Source organism: Pongo abelii, chromosome 1 (assembly GCF_028885655.2).
Source record: "Pongo abelii isolate AG06213 chromosome 1, NHGRI_mPonAbe1-v2.0_pri, whole genome shotgun sequence".
Taxonomy (NCBI): Eukaryota; Metazoa; Chordata; class Mammalia; order Primates; family Hominidae; genus Pongo; species Pongo abelii.
In genome coordinates, this window is record NC_071985.2 from 38702540 (window position 1) to 38725598 (window position 23059).

Below are 23059 nucleotides of genomic sequence, written 5' to 3' on the forward strand. Positions count from 1 at the left end.
TAAAAAAAAAAAAAAAAACAGTCACCTTCCCAGAGAAGCCTTCTCTGACCACTGATCTACAGGGGTCCCACTTAACTCCCAGTGCTGACTCTCAGACCCCTGTCCTGAACATTCAGCACAGATTTTTTTAGAAGCTATCTGTCTCATCTATAAGAATATAAGCTCCATAAGCGCAGGGACTTTGGTTAGAAGAGTGCAGTCTGGCGGAGTGGATGTTGCTCCTCCCCCTGGAGTGCTGAGGGATGTGGGCTGAAGGCCACAGTGAGGACCCTCACACTGTTTTTTTCTGTGCCTGGCTAGGTCCTGCAGATCTGCCCCAAGGACATGAGAGCCGACATCTGCGTGCACCTGAACCGCAAGGTGTTCAAGGAGCACCCGGCCTTCCGGCTGGCCAGTGATGGCTGCCTCCGGGCACTGGCCATGGAGTTCCAGACGGTGCACTGTGCCCCAGGGGACCTCATCTACCATGCAGGAGAGAGCGTTGACAGCCTCTGCTTTGTGGTTTCTGGCTCCCTGGAGGTGATCCAAGATGATGAGGTGGTGGCCATCCTAGGTAGGTGTTGGCTTTGCTGGACGGGCAAAGGTACCTGGGGTTGGCTTAGCTACTGGGCAGCTCAATGCCACTGCCGCCTTCAGTTAGAGATTGCTTCATAGGGCAGGGCCAATTGCTAATATTCACTTATCTGTCCAACAAACAAACAGCGAGAGCCTGTTTGGCACAAAGCCAGTCGCTGTTTGATATCTGGAGTATTTCAATAAGAAAAATGGGCTTTATCCTCAAGGGGCTCCCAGTCTAGTGTAGGAGATGAACAAATAAGCAGACATTTGCAGTACAGTGGGAGGCACATCTAACCCAGTATTCAAGTGGGAAAGCTTCCTGTGCCTATGCTAAAACTTAAAAATTGAGAATGAGTTAGCATGGAGAAGAGAAGGGATGAAGTATCCTAAAAAGAGGGGATAGCATGTGTCAAATCCTTTCAGAGGGAGAAATTCATGACTCATTTGGGGAACTACAAATTATTTAGTGTGGCTGGAACACAAGAGGGGACATGGCACGATATCAGACTAGGGAAGGAGCGAAGCACTAGGCAGATTGTGGCAGGCTCTGGAAGCCACATTAGGTGACTGGGATTTTATTTGGGGGATCCAATGAAGAGCTGAAAGCAAGGGAGAGGCCTGATAAGATTTGTACTTTAGAAAGATGACAGTAGTTGCAGCTTGGGGAGTGGATTGAGTGGGGAAGGCTGGGGTAAGGAGACCAGGTGGGAGGCATGTTATCTAGAGGCAAGTTGATGGTGGCCTGAACTAATACTGTGGCAAGCAGATGGCGAGAAGCAGATGGAGTTGAGATATTCAAGAAGTAGAATCACTGCAACCCAATGACAGATTTGCTGTGGTGGGGAAGGAGGAGTCAATGAGGACTATAGGTTTTCTCACATGGATAACAGGGAAGCTGGTACACCATCCACAGTAATAGAGAATGTGGGAGGAGGAGCAGGGATGCGGGGGAACGTGTTGGTAACTGGGACATTGAGCATCAATAGCTTTTAGGAAATGTGTCTGGTTTTCCGAGCTAGCTAGACAACAGCTCTTTATTGGTGGTATATCTTTAAAGGGGCAAGCCATCGTCATAATAATAGCTATCATTTATGGTCATCTACTCTGTGCCATTTGACACACAGCATTTGACACACAGATACTCATTTTAACCTTACAGTAACCCTATGAAATAGTTTTATTATCCCCATTTTGTAGATGAGACAATTAAAGTTCAAAGAGGTTAAGGAAATTTCCTCATGGCTGATGAGGTCCATGGAGCCAGTGTTCCAGAGTCCCTCTGACTCCAAAACCTCTGCTTCAATCCATTTTGTAATACTGCAATTCTGATGATAATTTTTTTTTTTTTGAGACAGAATTTTGCTCTGTTGCCCAGGCTGGAGTGCAGTGACATGCTCTCGGTTCACTGCAAGCTCTGCCTCCCGGGTTCACGCCATTCTCCTGCCTCAGCCTCCCGAGTAGCTGGGACTACAGGCACCCGCCACCATGCCTAGCTAATTTTTTTTTTTTTTAAGTAGAGATGGGGTTTCACCGTGTTAGCCAGGATGGTCTCAATCTCCTGACCTCGTGATCTGCCCACCTTGGCCTCCCAAAGTGCTGGGATTACAGGCATGAGCCACCACACCCAGCCTCTGATGATAGTTAATGTAGTATGCTAGCCCATTAAGTTGCCAGGTACTGGTAGAGATTGTAGACATGTGTTTTATCTTTTACAAATGATTTATTAGAAAACTGAGGCCAGAGGAGATTAAGTTACTCTGAAGTTAGAATTGAGATTCAAACTACATAGAGACATAGATAGTATTATTTTAAAAAAGAAAGAAAGAAAGAAAAAGAAAAGCCCTAACTTTGTTCTTGCTTGACTTTGGAGCACACAATATGTAGCTTCCTTCTTGTTTTTTGGTCCTAAGCCAACTGGCTCTCTTGATTACATTTGGCTTAGGTTAACCCAAGGATGATTTATATTCCTTCAGCATACACTGGCAGATGGTCAAAGGGAGAGTGGGATAGAAATTGGGTGGGGTGGTTGGGTGCAGTGGCTCATACCTGTAATCCCAGCACTTCAGGAGGCTGAGACGGGTGGATCTCTTGGGTCCACGAATTTGAGACCAACCTGGGCAACATGGCAAAACCCTGTGTCCACAAAAAATACAAAAATTAGATGGGCATGGTGGTATATGCTTGTGGTCCCAGCTACTCAGGAGGCTTAGGTGGGAGGATCAGAAGCGGAGGTTGCAGTGAGACGTGATCACATCACTGCACTCTAGCCTGAGGCCTGAGTGACAGAAGGAGACCCTGTCTCAAAAAACAAACAAACAACAACAACAACAACAAAAACAAGCAAAAAGAAATTGGGTGGGGAATGGAGGCTGAAACTGTTTGCCAAAATAAGTTTTCTAGATTCTATGGTATCCACTGAACCCTGCAGACCAGAGTTACTCTGTTCCTTGCCCCCTTATCACAGAGAAGTGAGATTCAATTGTGTATAAATAGGACTCATGAAGGTAAAAACCATTGCTTTAGTATATCTGATATGAAAGAGCATTTTTCACTACCTTTAATACTCATTAGTTTCCTTGATAAAGAGGAATTTCTACTGGTGGTCATAGCCATGTTTTTATGTTTGCCTGGCTGAGATGAACACCTATTAACTAGTGAACAATCCTTTAAATTTGAATTTGACTTAACCCTTTGATAAGGGCATTTTTCACTCATCTTCTCACTGATAACTTACCATATGCCTTTCCATGCTCAGGGCATCCCTTCATGACTCACCACACACAGCTGCATTACTAGGAGTTGGTTTGAACACCTAGACTTAGGCATAGAGGCATGATGGAGCCAAAGAGGGGTGGGGAAGACAAACAGCTTCCTAGCCCCTTCTCATTTTCTTTCATCCTGGGCTTCTTGTGAGGAAGAAACCAGGGCTTGATTTATTGTTGAATTACTTGACCTTGTTGACTGTGTCTCTAAATCTAGCCCTCTACTTGGGGCCCTCCTGGGCATTCTGCCTACTCTAGTTAGCAATGTGGACAGGATCTCTGAAATAGCTCAGCAGCTTTGGATTCAAAGTGATTGTTGCCTTCAAGCTGTCTACACTAGAAAAATCTTCTCCCCTTTGTCTCTAGGAGCCAGATTGGGTCTGTAAAGTAGGTCCAAGCTTAATATTCTAAATAACTTATCAGATTTCAAGAGGCTCTTATTCTCTAAAAGGTCGAGACAAGTCCTTTGAGTCAACCTGAGCTCTGGACAAAGAGGCATAAGTGATTCTAAGCTGTTTGCTCCCTGGAAACTTAAATTTAGAGTTTTGTTCTTGTTGTTTTTCTACAATTAGCATATCTTTTGGTCAATGGACTGAAATCAGTTTGTTCTTGCAAGGGGGTTCAAGCATCAAATGGGTATTATAACTATATTGTCTGTTGATGCCCTTCAGTACAATCCAACCAAAATGCATTGAACACCTGCTATCTGCCAGGCACTGTCATAGGGGTGGGGATATAGCAGTGGACCAAACATTAGTCCAGCCTCCTGCAAGTGGAGGGGGCTGACAGTGGAAAGACAGCCATCACTCTGCATGATTAGCATTGCCATAGAGAGAATGCAGGTATCCTAGAGGATCATTGGATGAGCAATTATTGAGCAGCTACTGTATATCCATTGCTTTAAAGAAGACAGAAAATATCCAAGTAATCCTTAGTTATCACAAGCAAGAGGCTTTAGAAAAAAATGCCAGAGCTCATCCATCTCATTGTCTTGCTCTTTGTTCTCTTATTATCAGTTCACTCATTTACATTCTGCTAATTGGCCTCCTCCTTCCAGTTCTAATATTCCACTCACATTCTGTGTTTAATTTTAGCACAGATGCCAAGAACGAAGAAAAGGGTCAGTATTCATAACTGAGTGTGTTTAGTTTGTGTTAAAAATAAAGCCCTTCTAAGGAAAGTCTTTTAAAGAAGAGTGTTTTTCAAACTTTTATGACGAACCTGCCATATGAAATGTATATTACATTGCAAATGAATGCATATACAAGTGCACACACAGTTATACACAGAATTTGATACTTCTCTTGCTATGTGAGTTGCAACCTGGTATTTTCTGTTAGATAATGTTCTCTTTCATTAAAAAAATGACCATCATGACCCACTAAATTGTTTTCCTGACCTGATCACAGTCTGCAGTTTGAAACATGGTCCCACAAACCTAGATGATATTCTCTGAGGACAGAGAACATATCAGAAATCTCTTAAGATCTTTCCCTTTACTGTTCTCTCTGCCTTAATTTTGCATGAAATCCTTTTTATATCCTTTTGGAATTCTCTTAGAAATCACTTAGTGGCTTCTCAAATCTAGTTTCTTGGCTCCTTGAAATAAATTCGAGATTTTCACATGTGCATTTTATTCATTAGATTTAAAAAAGTAATTTTCTTTTAACTTTTTATAGATACCAGTATTAAAAGGTAGAGATACCATTTCTCCCCTATCCAAGTAGTACTAGTAGCATCTGCATATAAGTAGTTATCTTGGTATTCTGTGTTACTGTGTGACTCACCAACATAGATGAGTCATGGACTAGCATCAGGGCTGTGCATAAGTGTGTTAAGTATCTCCCTGCATTTCTATCTTATAAGTACAGTATTTATATGATCTCCTTTCACTGTGATTTAGTGTCCCCTTAGTAATGTTTATGGGTTTTGCATTTTAATACTCAATTTATATTTTCTTTATGGATCATCTTGTGTTTTCCCGTTTTGTGGATTTTTTTTTTTTAAATTTTCCTGGGGCAAACAGAAGTATTTTGGCCAGGCTGCATCAAGCAGTGAAGAGTCCTGAAGCTAGAGATTTAACTCTAGTCCTCGTTCTGCTCTAACTCCTTACCAGAGTTGCCACTAGCTGGTTAAGAGTCTTCAAAGGCCTCCTCTGTTTCTATTAAGCCTATCACACTGCATCAATTGCATGTTTACTTCCCACCCTCCTGTGAGCCCCGGACTCTTTGATTTCTTATCTCCGGCACCTAGCACGTGGAAAGCACCAGAGGCTATTTTCTGAATGGAATGCAATTGAAAGGAAGGCAGAGGTTAGGCTGTGAAAAGCCTGACAGTCCAGAGTAAGACTTTATCTTCTGGGGATAAGGACCCAGAGAGAGTTTTAGAAAGGGGGTTGGCAGGAAGATTTGGGTTCCACAAATACAGAGGCATGGAGACTAGCAGAGAGGCTCAGGAAAAATGGTGAGCCCCTGAATAAGGAAGTAGAAGGAGAGCCAGAGTCCAGAGATATCAGGGGAGGGAGAACCTCTGGGATGTGGGAGGTGAGGAGAGGGAATAGTTTCTGGAAGTGACTGGAGAAGTCAACAGGGCCAGAGGAGGAAGAAGTGGAGGAGGAAAGAAGATGGGTCTATTTTGTTCAGTTTGCAGTGTCTTTTTGGAACAGGTCCAGGCATGGCTTTCCACTACAGGAAACTCTCTTCTTGATTTGTGGATGGGCCAAACATGCCAAGAAATGGGAAGAGCCATGGGGAAGATTGATGAGCAGGCCCCGGTTCACATGGCACAGATGTTACCTGCAGTCCTGTCACTACTGAGTTAGGACTTATACGTACATAAAGGCATAAATGCTTGTTCATGGATGAAATATTCTTTATTTTATTTATTTGTTTATTTTTTAGAAGGACACCTCCTTGTCACAGTTCCTAATTTTGAAGGTACTCTCATTTTTGCTTAGTTAGCTTCCTTGGGTTCATTGACCTTATTTGGATATTACTGCAGCATCTATTTATTTAGCAATCACCAGAGCATAAGATGGTCTTAATCTCTTTGGGGGTATAGAGAAAATCCTTGTCTTGGAGGAATGTTCTGTTACATGTGGTGAGACAAATGCATGGCTAGTGACAATAAGTAACGTGGGTACCTTTTTCTATAGACTTCTGGGAGTGAGCAGGGAAATGTTCATGGAGGAGGTAGAAGTTGGACTGGGCTTGGAAGGACAAGTAAGAGTTTCGCAGTCTGAGTCTGAAAGTGGAAAGTACAGCATGGGCCTCCAGAGGTATTAGAGAATACATGGAAATGCATGTGGCATGTTCAGGGACCAGCATGAGGAAAGTAGACTGAGCAGCCTTTCCATGAGGCCAGTGGTTCTCAACTATAGTGGACACAAAACTCAGCTGGGAAACTTGTGCATCATGCCAAGCCCCAGTTGTTCCCCACAGGTTCTGAATCTATAGCTCTAGCCCCAGAGGTGATTCCACGCATGTGGTTGGAGGATTGAGCTTTGAGAAACATTGCTTTAGGCAGTCACTGCTTGATGTTTTTTGTGGAATGGGGTGAGATGATGAATGTGAGGAAGCAGCTAAGGCAGGGATGCACTGAGTAGGAGACCTTTTATTACATTAACCTAAACCGCATGAAATGATCAATTCTTCACTTTTTTGACATACCACATGGTAGGATCAACTTCCCAGTGATCTGTATAAGAGGCCTAGAGTAGTAGCTGTGTGAGGATGGAGTCAAGATTTGGACAGTTGAGGTAGGGCATTCTAAATGGAAAAGATGATGTGAGTTGAGGCCTAGGGAAGGAAAGTGTCGGGGGTGTTTCATAACCACAAGACAGCTACTTGAGCTGTAGCTGAGAGCCGTCCGGGGCAGCAGTGGGATATGGGGCTGGGGAGGCGTATCAGGGCTAGTCTATGGATGAGTTTAAAGGTCAGCATGAGGAACTCAGCAGTGGAAACCACTGAAGGTCGTGAGTAAAGCATGGCACTATTACAGCTGTGATTTGTAAAAATTAATGGATTGAACAGAGAGACCAAGAGGCTGGTAGGTAACTATGGCTTATAGCAGAAGTAAGGAGTGTTAAGATGCAGGCAGTAAAAATGCTGACAGGAGTAGGACTGCCAAATACAATACCACATGCCCAGTTTAATTTGAATTTCACGTAAACAATACATAGTTTCTAGTATAAATTTTACCCAAATGTTCCATGGGATATGCTCATGAGTGAAATTATTCATTTATCTGAAATTCTATTTTAACTGGGTATCTTGTATTTTTATTTGCTAAATCTGCCAACCGTAGTTGGGAGGGAAAGGTGGATAAAACATCATGAAGCAGAGTCTGTAAGGTTATAAGCAGGATGTGGGGAGCAAAGGGAGAGGGGAAGCAAGAGAGGCGATTCTGATGAGTGGGGAAATGGAGGCATCAGTGGTAGAAGATCAAGGCAGGAGGAAGTGGTGGTGAGAAAGATAGTGGTGAGCTTCATTTTGACTGTTACATTGTTGGATTTAATGGCCAATAGGGTATCCAAGTGGAGAGTTCAGCAGGGACTTGGACCCTGTGGGTCTGGAATCAGGAAAAGAAACCAGGGCTCAAGACAGGATTTAGAATTTAGAGGAAGAAATATGAAATGTATATTTTTAAAAGACACAGATAGTACATAGGAATAGTTTTCTAAATGACCAAGTATTTCAGAGCATTTGAAAAGAATTGGGAAAGCCAGGTGTGGTGGCTTGTGCCCATGGCCCCAGCTACTCAGGAGGCTGAGGATCACTTGAGCCTAGGACTTTGAGGCTGTAGTGCACCGTGATCACACCTGTGAATAGCTGCTGCACTCCAGCCTAGGCAACATAGCAAGACCCTGTCTCTAAAAAAAGAAAGAAAGAAATGGGAGTATAGCCATTCACAATACTCACAAGAAATTTTAAATGATATTAGAAATCCTTATGATAAGCAAAGTAAGTAAAATACAATTTCAGAATGCAATATGATCTCAGTTATGTGAGGGAAAAACATTCATTCATAGATAAAAGCCCATAAGTGTTTTCACCAACATGTTATAGTGCATGTCTTGTTTGTGAGGCTTTAGGATATTTTAATTTTTTTAAATATTTGTCTTTCAAGTTGTCTTTAAGAGTATATGCTACTTTCTAAATGTGGAAAAAAATGTTGTTTTAATTTTCAAGGGGATATTGAGAAAGTCAACATTATTTCAAATTTCACATTTGTTGGTTATTAGGATATAATTTAGAAGAAAGATATTATTTTTCATATAGATGTCTTGACAGCATTATTTTTGTTATTTACCAATTCGATCAGAAAAACAGTGGCATTTACTTTTGCATCTAGTACCCAACCCCTCCCTCTAAGCGTTCTTGAAAAGGAGGATGGCCAGGCAATGAGGACAGAATGGCTTATCTGAGAAAGATCTAAAGCAACAACAAAAACAACAATAACTTTCTATAAACCTTCATTATTTTAGAGGATTGGAGAAGCTAAATCCTTCACAGAGATGCTTCCCAAGATTCTTGTGAGCTGAGTGTGGAGAGGAGGGGGTCCCCCGCTACACTGCCATCACTGTGGTGCATTGCTCCACATTGCTCCAGGGACTTGAAGTTGCTAGATAAATATTGCTGCCACTTGCCGTATAATAATGTTGTTTGCTCATGCTTAGCACAGAGGGAGGAGACTACGTGTAAGTGTCACCCTAAACACTCCAAACAAGCATTAATACTCATACAGCTGTTCCATCATCTGAAGCAATTAAACTAAGTCCACACTTTTAGAAAGAAGCTATAATATGAATAATCTAGAATTTCAGAAATGCAAAACCACTTGTATCAGGTAATGCACACATTACCTGATTGAGAGAGGGTGGAGGCGGAGACCAGTTCTCTTTCCTAATTCTGTGTTTGCTTAAGTAATTTTAAAAACTGGTTGACAGTCCCCGAAGACACTGGCAGCTAGGAAAGTTTATTGATCTTTCTAAAGGAAATTTTCATAGCTTTATAGTGTCTAGACAGAGGGATTGGTTGAATCATAAATTATGGTAAATTAAGGCAGTTGTTATGATAATGATAAGAAGTTTTACTGGCATGCAAAACGTTTCAAATATAACCTTAAGTAAGATAAAAGCAGAATATATAGTTATATATAGAGTAAGCTTAACTAGATCAAAATGCATATATGAGTAAAAGAAAGATGGAAAGTATACCAAAATGTTAACTGAAGTTTTCTGGACGGTAGACTTATTTGTAATTTTTATTGTCTATTTTTCAACATATTTCAGTTATTTTCTATAACGCACTTATATTCTTTTGTAAATAGTCAGAAGGGGAAAAAACAAAGTTCTCATCCATAGCAATCTTGGAAAATTATCACCTGCTTTCAGTGGAAGATTTGTGTTCTGTTTGCTTGGTGGAGAGATTTGGCTAATTTAATTTTAGCTAATTGCAGTAATGAAGAACAGAAGGAGAATTGTCATGAAGTTTCCAAACCATTGCTTTAACTTAACCATTTATGGCTGAGTCCCCATTCAGACAGAGATGCCAGCCTTGTTTTCTCATGATCAGCATAGTCCCCACAAGGAAGGCTGATGACCCATATTTGGGTGAAGTTTTAATACTTTTAGGGACAGATTTATGTCACAGAGTAATTTCTAACATGCATTATCTTTAATTCTTTTTAAATTAGTCTGTAAATTTTCAGCTTATCATTAAACTGAATTATAGTGAATTACAGGAGTGTTTCTGAGCAGGTCAGCAAATTCCTTCTTCTTGAGTGAGGCTGACATTGTAGCTGCCTAAGGATACCCAGGTTCTTGCACTTGGACTGGGGACCTATCTTCTCCCCAAAGTCATCCAGCCTAAGACGTTCTAAGTCTTTCATGTCCCGGACTAACTTACATTGTTCTGCTCAAACCCATGCTTTCATTGATGTATTGATTTGTTCATATTATAAACATGCCAGGTACAGTGCTAGAGGTTGGAAATACAACAGTGGGCCAAACAGATACACCTCTCATAAAGCCAACCTTCTCAGCCAGGAAACAGACAAGTAAATATGCATTTTATAACATAGAGCCAAGAGCTGTAATAGGACTAAGAACAGGATGCTGTGGGAGCTTATATGACAGGCATCTAATCCAGCAGCTATGAGAAGTCAAGGATGGCTTCCTGAGAGAGCTGATGTCTGAGCTGAATTCCACCAAGGACAGCAGGGGCTGTGGGGGGTTGCAAAGGGAGATTAGAGAGTGAGTGTTCCAGGAATAGGGAGAAGCATCTGCAAAGGTTTTGGAGACACATCTGGGAAAAAAAAAAGTAGTTCAAAATACCTGGAGCATAGCATTCTCAAGAGGGTAGAATAGATGAGCAAGGCCTTGAGACTTGTTAGGGAATTTGGACTGTGGGTAATGGAGAGCCAGTGAGGATTTTAAAGCAGAAGAATGACAGAATCTCGTTTGTGTTTAGAAAAATCATCCTGGCAGCTGTGTGGAGAATGGAGTAGAAAAAGCCAAGATAAAGGGCAGGGAGCATGCTGAGAGATGACAGTAGCCTAACCTGACTTAAATGGCTGTGGAAATGAAGAAAAATAGATCCAAGAGGTATTTTATTTATGAAATTATCAGAGGTTGGCCATCTATTTTGGATATGAAGATGAGCAAGAGAAAAAAGCCTGGAATGACTTGGATGACTTCACTGGGATGGGCAACACTGGAGGATAGGCAGGTTTCCCAGGAAGGAGGACCAGTTGCATTTTTAGATCTGTGGGTTTGAGTTGACTGAAAGTAGCCAGTGGGAGATTCTGGACTCAGAAGAAAGATCAAGGCTTGAGGTGAAAATCTAGGGAACATCATGGTCTAGGTGGCAATTGAAGCCAGGGGAGAGGCTGACAACACCCAGGGAGACAAGGGAGAGAAAGAAGCAACAAAGTCTAGAGCACAGCCCCAAGGAATACCAATTTATAGGAGCCTGAGATGGATTTCCAGAAAAGGAGGAGAGACCAGGAGACAGGGATATAACAGAAGTCAAGGTGTGTGGTGGGGGAGGGGTCGTGAGGGAGTGTGGCAAATGGTCATTTTCAAGTGTTACAGAACTATAGTTCACGAAATAGACAATGTCATGGATTGTAAGACACACTAATATTTTATGGCCCATTAAGAACCAGTGCTGCCAGGTAAACTGGCACATTCCGATTTCAGAGATAAAAATGCTAAACACCATAAGTGTATGCTAGAATCAAAGAGGTATGATTCATTGAGAACTACAAAGTGTCTTTTAGATTTATCAGCAAAGGAGTTATTGACTATGGTGAGAGTAGCATTAGTGGAGTATGGGGGTGAGGAGCAAGATTAAAGTAGCCTAAGAAATGAAGAGGGATGGGTATTGGGTTCAGGGGTGCTTAATAAATTGCATAGATTCCCCCAAGAGTTCTGAACCAAGAGAGAAAATAAGTGTGACGGGTACAGGTCAAGGCGTCACCTTTTATTTTCCAGATAAACCTAATATTAGAGAATGTGCTTTATATTTGCATCCAAGAAGACTTCCTAATATTGAGACCCAGAATTAGACCCACCTTGTGATGATGACCAGCACAACCCTCTTCCTATGTGGGTCTGCTCCATAAATCTTATGGCAGAGGAGGACAGAGAGAACATCCTTCCTACAGGCAGTTCATTCCCGAGGAGAGAGCAAAGAGCTGGTCTACACATGAGTGTGTTCTCCCTGCAAACCTATCAGTCAGGTGAAGATTCAGAACATGATGCAGCTGTAACCACCTTACCATGGAGAGACATATCAGGAATGGGGACAAAGTAGTTCTCCTTAAGAGTAGGAATTCAAGCTGAGGTGGGCAGATCACAAGATCAGGAGTTTGAGACCAGCTTGGTCAATACAGTGAAACACCCCATCTCTACTAAATATACAAAAATTACCCAGGTGTGGTGGCAGGTGCCTGTAATCCCAGCTACTAGGCAGGAGAACCGCTTGAACCCAGGAGGTGGAGGTTGCGGTGAGCCAAGATTGCACCACTGCACTCCAGCCTGGGCGACAGAGCTAGACTCCATCTCAAAAAAAAAAAAAAAAAAAAGAGTAAGAGAGCAGAGATAATGTAAATAAGACTACCAAGAAGTTTAGTTGATAAAGGAAAGTGAACCCAGCTCAACCAGGTGTCTTCCTTCCCAACCATCCAACTTTTTTTCCTGCTTTTTGGAAAAATTGTCTATTTATTTCATGTATATCTTAATTATCTCACCTCACCATATAAAGGCCAGCTCTATTCTCATCTTCTCTGTGAAATCTCAATAGTCCTGCCTAGCCTTGCCTCTCCCATATCTTCGTATTTGTTACTGTTGTTTTATACTTCATTGTTACACACATATGTAAGTTTTGTCTCCTTATATTGTAAGCATCATCTCTGTATCATCTCTTTGAAGATAGAGATGATCTCATAGCCTTCTGTTTTATCCCCCTGAATCACTGGAATTCTGCCTGATCCATAATAGGTAAGGCCAGGTTGTTGAACTGGGCTGAATTGCGTGGAGAGAGATGGTAAGACATAACCCCACCTTTGGAAACTTTCAGTCTACTCACTGCTTGGGAGAGAAAGTCAAGCACACTTCCCATGGAACCTGGCGTATAATCTTACAGGTTCTTGGGTGTGTTTCATTGACCAGATTTGTGGTTGACATACTCCAGTGTCCCATCTCTAATATAGAGATGGTTTGCAGAAGAGCATAACCATTGCACTCCTTTGTACCAATCAAAAAACAAAAACAGAAACAAATGTTTCTTGAATATCTCTGAGATCTCCCACAAAACCTAGAATGAGAGAAAACTTTTCTAGGCATAGATGCCCTTTAGAGAAGTAGAATGAAATACAGGCCTGTCCCTGCAGCCAAGGCCCCCTCAGCACCTCCATTGCTTCCTTTCTTTGTTGGCGTAAGAAATCCAAAAAAAACGTGTTGGTTAAGCACTTGACACCCCAACACAATCAGATAAGACCTTAGAGATAAGGCTTTATTCCTGCTAGTGTATTTTCACTACTTACATGTGAAAACAAGTTGATGAGATTTCCACTGTGTCTGTCTGTCTTTGATGTATGTTCTAACATCTGTAAACTGTAGCAGATAAAACAAGGTCACATACTGCCAGCAGCATTTATTTTTTGCAGTAAGGATAAAAAGCAGAGCTTTGTACCTTTACTACAGATAAGAGATGGCAACACTTATAAGATGTCAAAACTTTGTTTACCTACTCTTCTCCCATGTGGGAGAGTTATTAAGTGTTCAAAATCAACTTGAAAGGCTGGACTTCAGCACCATTGGGGTGAGGCACAGAATGGGTGCTGGGTGCCTGAACCTGGCACACTATGAGTCCTCACTAATCCTTGCTTTCTGATCCACAGTCAGGGCTGGGCTGGAAAGTGAGTGATATTACAAAGGTTTCAGTTCAAGTTGCTGGAGCTTTTGCTCTGAATGTGCTGCCAGAGTCTTCATCATCATTTTACTCTTCAGTCCATTAGACACATGGAAGCTCATGCTTTTTCTTAGAGCAGGTGAAAAAAGCACCTTTATATATACCTCTATCACAGAGGTCAACATATTGTACTGACCCACTGGATCATGGACTCCTGAATTGGCTAGGTTGCAGGTTCAGCTGCTCCAACAAAAACCCAAAAGAAAGGAAGCTTAGACAAGATGGAAGCTTATTCTCCTCTTACATAGCAGTCCAGGTGTAAGAGGGCTGGTGTGGCAACCTCATGGTATTAGGCACCCAGCCTCTTCCTAGTGTGATACCTCACCCTAAATAGGTTGTTGCCCTTGGCCTCCTGGTCCAAGTTAGCTTACATCCTTATTCCTGCCAAGAAGAAGGGGAGAAGGTATAGAGAAAGGCAAACATGGTCTTTCTCTTTAAGGAAATGATCTGAAATTGCACACATCCCTTCTACACACCTCCCCTTAGTCAGAACTTGAACAGATGGCCACACTTACCTGCAATTTAGTCTTTATTCTGGTTGTCATTATGCCTAGCTAAAAGTCATGAGTTCATTACCATAAGAGGAAAGAATTGATTTGGGAGAAACAGCTGGAAACCTACCTAGGCCATCACTCGGTAAGGTCAAGATTTTGTCTCCAGTTTATCCTTTCCATCATCTAGCATTATGCCCACCCAAGGCAGGTGTCATTGAATGTTGATTGAAGAGGAGGGCTGCTTGAGGGAGCGAATGCAGAGGATGACACCCTGGGAACCTTGCGTTTCCTTTGCCAGCATGGAGACCACGAGGCAGTCACAGGCAATCATTTAACCTCTTCAGAACTCACTTTTCTCTCTTTAAAATGAGGTTGATAATCCCTGTGGAATTTGCTTCACAGTGCTGTTGGGAAGATTCTTCTTTTATGGTGGCTACTATTTATTGAACCCCTACTACGTTCTAAGCATGGTGCTAGGTTATCTGTTGACATTCATTCATGTAAACTTCACAACAGCCCAATGAGATGGTGTCTTCGTCTATTCCAGCTGCCATAACAAAATACCATAGACTGCATAGCTTATAAACAACAGAAATTTATTCCTCACAGTTCTGGATGCTGGGAAGTCCAAGATCAAGGTGCCAGCCGATTTGATGTCCTGTGAGGGTTCACTTTCTGATTCAAAGATGGTGCCTTCTTACTGTGTCCTCATGTGGGGAGGGAACTCTCCCGGCTTTCTTTTATAAGGGCTCTAATCTTTTTTTCTTTTTCTTTTTCTTTTTTTTTTTTTTTTTTTTGAGACGGAGTTTCACTGTTGTTGCCCAGGCTAGAATGCAATGGCACAATCTCGGCTTACTGCAACCTCTGACTCCTGGGTCCAAGCAATTCTCCTGCCTCAGCCTCCTGAGTAGCTGCGATTACAAGTGCTCGCCACCACACCCGGCTAATTTTCGCATTTTTAGTAGAGACGGGGTTTCACCACATTGGCCAGGCTAGTCTCAAACTCCTGACCTCAAGTGATCTGCCCACCTCGGCCTCCCAAAGTGCTGGGATTACAGGTGTGAGCCACTGTGCCCGGCCAGGGCACTAATCTTCATCATAAAGGTTCCATCTTCATGACCCAGTTACCACCTAGAGATCTCACCTCCAAATACCACTGTATTGGGAGTTAGTTAGGGTTTTAGCATATAAATTTGAGGGGGTGGAGACATAAATATTCAGACCATAGCAGGTTGGTATGATTAGCCACATTTTATAGTTGGGTAAACTGAGGCTGGGAGAGATTTAGTAAGATGCCCAGTGCTGTTCATTTATGTATACATTCAACAACCATTGAGTGCCTGCCATGTACCGGAGACAGTGCTGGGTATGCAGCAGTTCCAAGTACGATGGGTGTTTCCAGGGGGAAACAGAGTGAAGAGTACATAAATAATAGGGAGCTACTCTGCTCAAGGGATCAGAGAGGAGGTTTGGGCATATTTTGAAGGATGAGCAGGAGTCATCCAGGCCAAGAAGTAGGGTGAAGTGTCTGGGGCAGGGCTGGGAAAGCCCTGATGTGAGACAGGAGCCAAACTTAGAGGGACTCCAAGACTCCCAGTGTGACTGGAGGGCAGGGAGTAGGAGGAGAAGTCCAGCAGGGGCCACCACAAGCCCTCGATGGGTTGAACCTGGGCTTGCAGCCAGCTTGTCTGGCCCCAAAACTCATATTGAAAGAATAGATGATCAAGTTCTTGGAAAACGTGTTGAGGGCAGTACTGGGGAGGAGGAGATTTGGGCATGTTCTCTTTTTGTCTTAGTCATGGCTTTACGAACTGAAGAGAGGGCCTGGATTTCACATAGATGCTATAATCAAGGTGGTCTGAGAACTGAGCCCTTGTCATTGTCCCCCTGAGCGATCTAGTTCAGTGAGTATGCACACATTCTGCTTAGGGCTTGCCTGGAAAGATTAATCCAGCTCCCTTTATCTGTCTTATAAGGAGTTTTCTTCTAGGGCCAGGAGAGAGGATGCCCCTTCCTCGGAGCCCCCTCAGCTATGGCAGGACTCTGCAGCTGCATTTCATCATCCTGATGAAGTGAGTGAAGAAACCCCTCTTGTCCTGAAATGGCATGAGGACAAAGGACTTCCTGATACCCTAGGGAAGAGAAATAAAGGCAGTGGGGTAGGGGGAGGAGGGCAACACTTACTGTACTCGGTGTTTCTGGCACCTCTCTCAGCCTCCCAGAGAAGCCGCCAACAGAATAGTGGATCTAAACCTTTAAACAGCTACTCACTCAACAAGCTGGTGTTTCTCACTCTCAGTATACAGAGTGTGGAAGGTGCTGAGGTGAGTTTGCTGCCAAATGAGGAAACCAGGCACTTTCCTCCAAGGATTACAAAATATAACTCTCATTTCTACAGGTGAATGAAGGAACAGATAATTCAAAATATGGGGTGGTTCAGAGGCTTACATGGCTTTTCGTTTTTGTTTGTTTGTTTGTTTGTTTGAAACGGAGTCTTGCTCTGTCATCCAGGCTGGAGTGCAGTGGCGCGATCTCGGCTCACTGCAAGCTCCGCCTCCCGGGTTCACGCCATTCTCCTGCCTCAGCCTCCCGAGTAGCTGGGACTACAGGCGCCCACCACCACGCCCGGCTATTTTTTTTTTTTTTTTTTTTGTATTTTTAGTAGAGACAGGGTTTCACCGTGTTAGCCAGGATGGTCTGTATCTCCTGACCTCGTGATGTGCCTGCCTCAGCTTCCCAAAGTGCTGGGATTACAGGCGTGAGCCACCGCGCCCGGCCATGGCTTTTCAGTTTTGCTAAAGAGGCAGATCTTTGTGCCTCAAGGCCTTTGCTTATGCTGATCCCTCTGCCTGGAATCATCTCCATGCTTCAGCTTTATGCTGCTTAACTTGAACTCATCCTTCAGGTTGCAGCTCAGACATTAATCTTGGAAGACTTCCCTTATCCCTTGAGCTTGAGCTGGATACCCCTCCTGGACTCTCCCTTTTTATAGCCCCTAACACATTATAGTCACCTGCATCTCCTTCCCCCACTGCATCTGCTGTTCCACTGTTACACCTCAGCCCCTAGAACAGTGCCTGGCAAAAGTTGCATGAATGACTGAATGAATTTTTTTTTTAATTGGTTTGGGTCTAGAAATAATGATCTCAACAGCAGGTAGTAAGTTTAACATTAGAATTATATTTTGTGGAGTACATTATAACACTGTGAGATAGTCCTTAAAAGAGCACATAATAGGAAATAGTGAAGAGAAGCAGCCAGAAATTTCATTTTTTTCTGATCTCCCAGAACTGCCAAGCTCACTCAGAGCCTGTCTTTGAATAAACAGAGCCTTCTCTGGAGGCTTCTAGACTTAGTTGTAGGGTTCAGATAAGAATTGCTTCCCTGCCACCCTTTAACCTCAGGAAGGCTATTGACCCTTCCAGGGTCCCAGAGTTCCAGCATCTCTTGAATTCACCCTGGTAATCCCATTTCACCCTACCCACCCCGCTTCAGCTTCCTCAAGTGGCTGGCTGTTCTGGCCTTTGCCCTTCATTAAACCAAATTGCCTGCAGGGGCTTGGTTTTCTTCTGTGCTTTGCCCCTCCCTGGCCCTGTGCCACCTCAGCCCTGTGTCCCACTTCCTACCTGTGTTTTGTGGATGTTCTTCAGTCCTACATTGGTACCCCATAGGGATGTTTATGTCCACTGCAGAAGTGGAGGTTCAGTAAAGACAGCTGCATATAATTGGGGGGAAGAGGAAGAGGATTATTTATTACTGAGATGTTTGCCTGGAGTTTTAATTAGGCTGCCTTTCCTTACTTCCCTCTTTTTTTTTTCCCAGCCCAGAATGTCCATTTAGAATGTTAGTATTTTAGAGTCTTGGAACATTAGGTTTTAACATTCTGCACCCAGGGCCTCAGTGTGATAAATAAATCAATAGGCTGATTGCCTCCAGTAGTTTGATTGCTGAGTGCATTGGGGTACCTTTTGTTCTTGAGTGAATGATCATTTTACACACTGGCAAATGAGAAACAAATGCGGGTGTAGTGCTTGTCTGGGCTTCTGATTTGCAACCCTGACCTGGGAAGTCATTATTTCCAGCACTGTGCTTACGAGCAGCTTGCCAAATGTTCTGTCTCCTTCCCCTTGACAGTTCTCCCGAGTTATGTGTGTCATAAAAACATTTTGCATTTAACAGAATAGTCCTGAGTTTGTTTTGGATCTGACAGGTCCTCTGATATTACATTCTTAAATCTCACTAACAGATAATTTATACCAAAACTACTGCCTTGACAGGAAGTAAAGTTATATGATTTTCAATTTGGGTTGAAAATCAACTCAAGTTATGACAATACTGAGACTCTTAGACCCTACAGATTAATCATGATTATCTTACTGTGAAATACTTTTTGTAGTAGGAACTACCCTCCATTTATTTTTTCTGTCAAAACCTGTGATTGGAAAATGTTTCATAATGGGAATGTTGTCATTTCTACAGATGCACTTATTTATTTCATGGTGTATTCCAACCGCAATATGGTTGCCCCTTGTTTTATGCAATAGGTATGCCCCTGAATAGTTGCTTATAAACTGAATTTTTATAAATATATGTGTAATTACATGCACATGCAGTGCTACTATTTTACCTTATAGTTTCTTTTATAATTAGAAAAACGACTCCCAAATTCATTTGAAAAGTATAACACTCATATATTGGGTCTTGTTTAGATGAGGTAATCTTAATACGAATCAGGCAAGATTATCAACTAGCTTCTACTTTCAATAGTCCTGGCTTATACCACATTTCATCCCAATAGGAGACTGCAGGTTTTATACATTCTACATTTTCTCACAGATATTCAAGACACTTCCAGAGGAAAATCTGCCCCTCTTAGAGCCACCCCTTGCTCGCTCTTGTATCATTCTTTCAGGGAAGGAAGCGGGGGATGCCAGCTCAGAGTTGGGATGATTTGGGATGTTCTGCTGGAATATTACATAACCTAGCAGGTAATTTTTTTTCTTTTTTTTTGAGTCAGAGTCTTGCTCTGTAAGCCCAGGCTGGAGTGTGGTGACCCAATTATAGCTCACTGCAGTCTCAAACTCCTGGACTCCTGGGTTCAAGCAATCCTCCCATCTCAGCCTCCTGAGTAGTTGGAACTACAGGTGCATGCCACCATGCCCAGCTATTTTTTGTTTTTTGCAGAGGCAAGGTCTCGCTTTGTTGCCCAGGCTGGTCTCAAGCTCCATGATTCTGTGTATTCTGGCTATCTATTGCTGTGTAGCAAATCGCCCCTAAATTTAGTGGCTTAAGAGACTTATTATTGTTTCTTCCATTCTGTGGGCTGTTTAGCTCAGCTGGTTGGTTCTCACTTGCGCTTCCCACATGTGGTTGCAGTAAGGCATTGACTGGGGCTGTAGTCATCTGAAGGCTGGACTGAGCAGGACAACTAAGATGGCTTCTTGACATGACTGGCAGTCGAGACTGTCAGCTGAGAGCTCAGCTGGGCTGTGCGCCACAGCACATACATGTGACCCCTTGTGTGGCTTGTGCTTCTCACTTGTTGATTGGGTTCCAAGAGGGGGAGAGTCCCAAGAATGAGTGTTCTAAGAGATCCAGGCAGAGCCCGCAAGGCTTCTTATGACCTTGACTCAAAATCCGAGAACATCGCTTCTTCCACATTCTATTGGTTGAGGCCAGTCAGTGACTAAGGCCAGCCCAGATTCAAGGGGAGGGAATTAGACTTCACCTCTTGATGTGAGTTGCAGTGTGTGTGTACCGTATGGAAAAGAATGGGTGGGGCCTATTTTTAAACTACCTACCGTAATGTTCTGGAGGAAGGACATTCTCTAGAGGAACAAGATGACACAAATATGAAGGGTGCATAAGCCATTATGGGCAGTATAGGGAGGTTATAGAATGCTTAATACATATAATATTTACAAATGAATTGGCCAGCCTTGTTGGTTAGAACTGAGTACTAGGGAGTACACAATAAATGAGCCTATTTCCATGGAAGCCAGTTAGCATCCTACAGAGAGAAACATTCCCCTCTACTGACCCCAGCCCTAAATTAGTCACCCATGTTACAGAGGATTGAAAAAAGAACTTGGTAAGGTAATCTAAGTAGCACAGTTTTAAAGACATATTTGCCTGGAAGCTACCCCAAGCATGTATCCTATTCACATTGACTCAGTAAAACCATCTTCGTAAATTAGAACCACAAACACATAGAGAATTGTGAAGTAATGTGTCTAGTATAAATGTTTTTCAGCTAACATTTTGGAGGTGCTTAGGGAAGGCTGTGCCCACAGATATCTTACATACTTAGAATGGATACTTTTTGATGTTTGAGGTAAAGCCAAGTTCTATCCATGTACTTGGAAGTATAATTGCCTCCTTAGCTTTAATCAGGAAAACAGCTGGCCTATTAAACACACTGAGCTACAGGTCCTTTGATTTCAGCTGTGCAGCTTGGCCTATCTGGATGTACAGGCTGACAACTCCCTTGAATACATTACTTTTCACCCTTTGTAGCATTTTTTCCTTCCTCCTGCATACTCCTCGTTGGCTCCCTGGGGATTCAAATTTGTGTTTATCGTGCTGAAAATTTAGAGGCAAGATAAACAACATTTTAAGCTATTTATAACCAGAGGCTATGCCAGAAATGAATTAGGCTTTGCATTTGACATATGTTAAAATGTTGCTTGCTGGCAAAGGTAGGAAGAATATCCCTAGGTGTGAAAAGCAGATGGTTAGAGACGATTTGATAAAGCTTTGACCCAGAATATAGCTATATGGGATTAGTACTTTTCTTAATTTGGGCTTCTATAACAAAATACCATAGTCTGGGTAACTTATAAACAACAGAAATTTATTTCTCTCAGTTCTGGAAGCTGGAAGTCTGAGACCAGGGGCCAGCATTGTCAGGTTCTGGTGAGGGCCCCCTTCTGGTTTGCAGACTGCCTACTTCTCATTGTATCCTCACATGATAGAAAGAGCACAGGAGAGCTCTTAGGAGTCCCTTTTATAAGGACATTAGTCCCATTTATGAGAGGCTCCACCCCCATGACTTAATTACCTCCCAAAGGCTTCACTTCCTGATATCATTGCACTGAGGGTTAGGATTTTAATATATGAATTAAGGGGGAGGGGCACAAACATTCAGTCCATAGCATTATTCTATTAACTTATTAAATGTAGTCTTGTGGAATGCTAGGGATAGAGAGGATCCTGGAGATGCCATTTCTATAGGGCCTATATTTTTATACCACCAGGAGGACATTTAGCAAGGATAAGGATCATACTCTGGAAGGAGGTATGGGAGAGAGGATGAGAAAGAGGCACCATACAAACATAAACCTTAAGGTGGTGGACATACTATGGTAAGGAGAGAACTCTACACTTGTCTGACTTCTTCCATGTGGATCATCCCAGAGAGAGGAAACCTCTCTTGCTCATTAGATTTCTGATGAAGAGTCCACATGCTCCCTTAAATATTCACCTCTCAGTTACACTAATATAGAGCCACCACAGTCTACCTCCATTCTTTCCTTCTGCCTATAAATATTGGTTGAGCTCCTACCATGTGCAGGCACTGTGTTATGTGGATGAGTAAGACACATGAGCTATCAAGTTGAGATACATGCAATAAACCAGTAAATAAGTAATATAATGAAAGATTATGATTAGTGTTAAAAGGGAAAAAGGAGGGGTGATAAAGAATAATGGGTGTGTGTGTCCTATTTTGGATAGGATGATCAAGATAACCCTTTGAGGAGGTGACATAAATGATCTCAAAGTGATTTAACTTTGGCATGTGTTAACTGCTGCTTTAACGTTTCTTAAACTGCATGTTGTTAAGGATGTTGTTAAGGTTCACGTTAAAATAGTGTTTGCCTTCTCTGAGCCCAATCTGCAGAATGCTGAATGGACAGCAATTCTGGGGAATAGAGGGAAGCCAGCTGGATGGGCAGACCTCTCCTGGCCAACACTTTCCTCATGACAACCTTCTCTCCTTAGGAAAAGGAGACGTGTTTGGAGATGTGTTCTGGAAGGAAGCCACCCTTGCCCAGTCCTGTGCCAATGTTAGGGCCTTGACCTACTGTGATCTGCATGTGATCAAGCGGGATGCCCTGCAGAAAGTGCTGGAATTCTACACGGCCTTCTCCCATTCCTTCTCCCGGAACCTGATTCTGACGTACAACTTGAGGAAGAGGGTGAGCTAAAAGTTTCAGTTATTTTCTACAAAGAACAGTCTCTGTGCACTTTGGATAATCACTGTGACCAGAAAAGTCCCTTTGCTGTTTATTTAAGTAGAGTAATTTGTTCTAAAGAGGATCTGTTTGTTGTTTGTTCTGCGGGCCTTTTGCTATAAAATGGAGGAGAGAGGGAATGTTGCTAGATTAGAAGATGGATCCATTTTGGTGCAGAAGGGATTTATTCATGTGTGTGGAGGGGGCAGGGAGGTGGCTTTTTTTTTCCCCCATCAATATCTAGACCTGCTAGCATTTTGAAAAGATGAGTAAAACGTGAGGTTTTTAGTCAGCAAAATGGCTCTGTGGGGCCACTTAATTAATGTAAACTGAATTCTCTGTGGTGACTGGGATTTGCTGAGTAGTATGAAGCCATTAGCCTGCCAGCTAGTAATGATAATTTTTTAACAGATACGAAAATGATTTAGTTGGGTCCAGAGAATAAGAGAGACATGGAATTTGTCTAGAGAATATTTTGCATTCAACTGCCAACTAAACTGTTTGAGAAATGATTGGTGGTTTAAGAACCAGAA

The 23059-nt window shown here is 42.6% G+C and overlaps 1 protein-coding gene across 2 annotated transcripts in view; it reads left to right on the plus strand.

The window, feature by feature from the left end:
* The window catches only part of KCNH1 (potassium voltage-gated channel subfamily H member 1), a 471857-nt gene that overhangs the window by 352595 nt on the left and 96203 nt on the right, over positions 1–23059 (plus strand). For both annotated transcript variants that reach the window (XM_024239363.3, XM_024239369.3), the window contains exons 9-10: positions 301–553; positions 22294–22490. In XM_024239363.3, coding sequence (XP_024095131.1) covers positions 301–553; positions 22294–22490 — 450 coding nt within the window. The remainder of the gene's footprint in view (positions 1–300; positions 554–22293; positions 22491–23059) is intronic.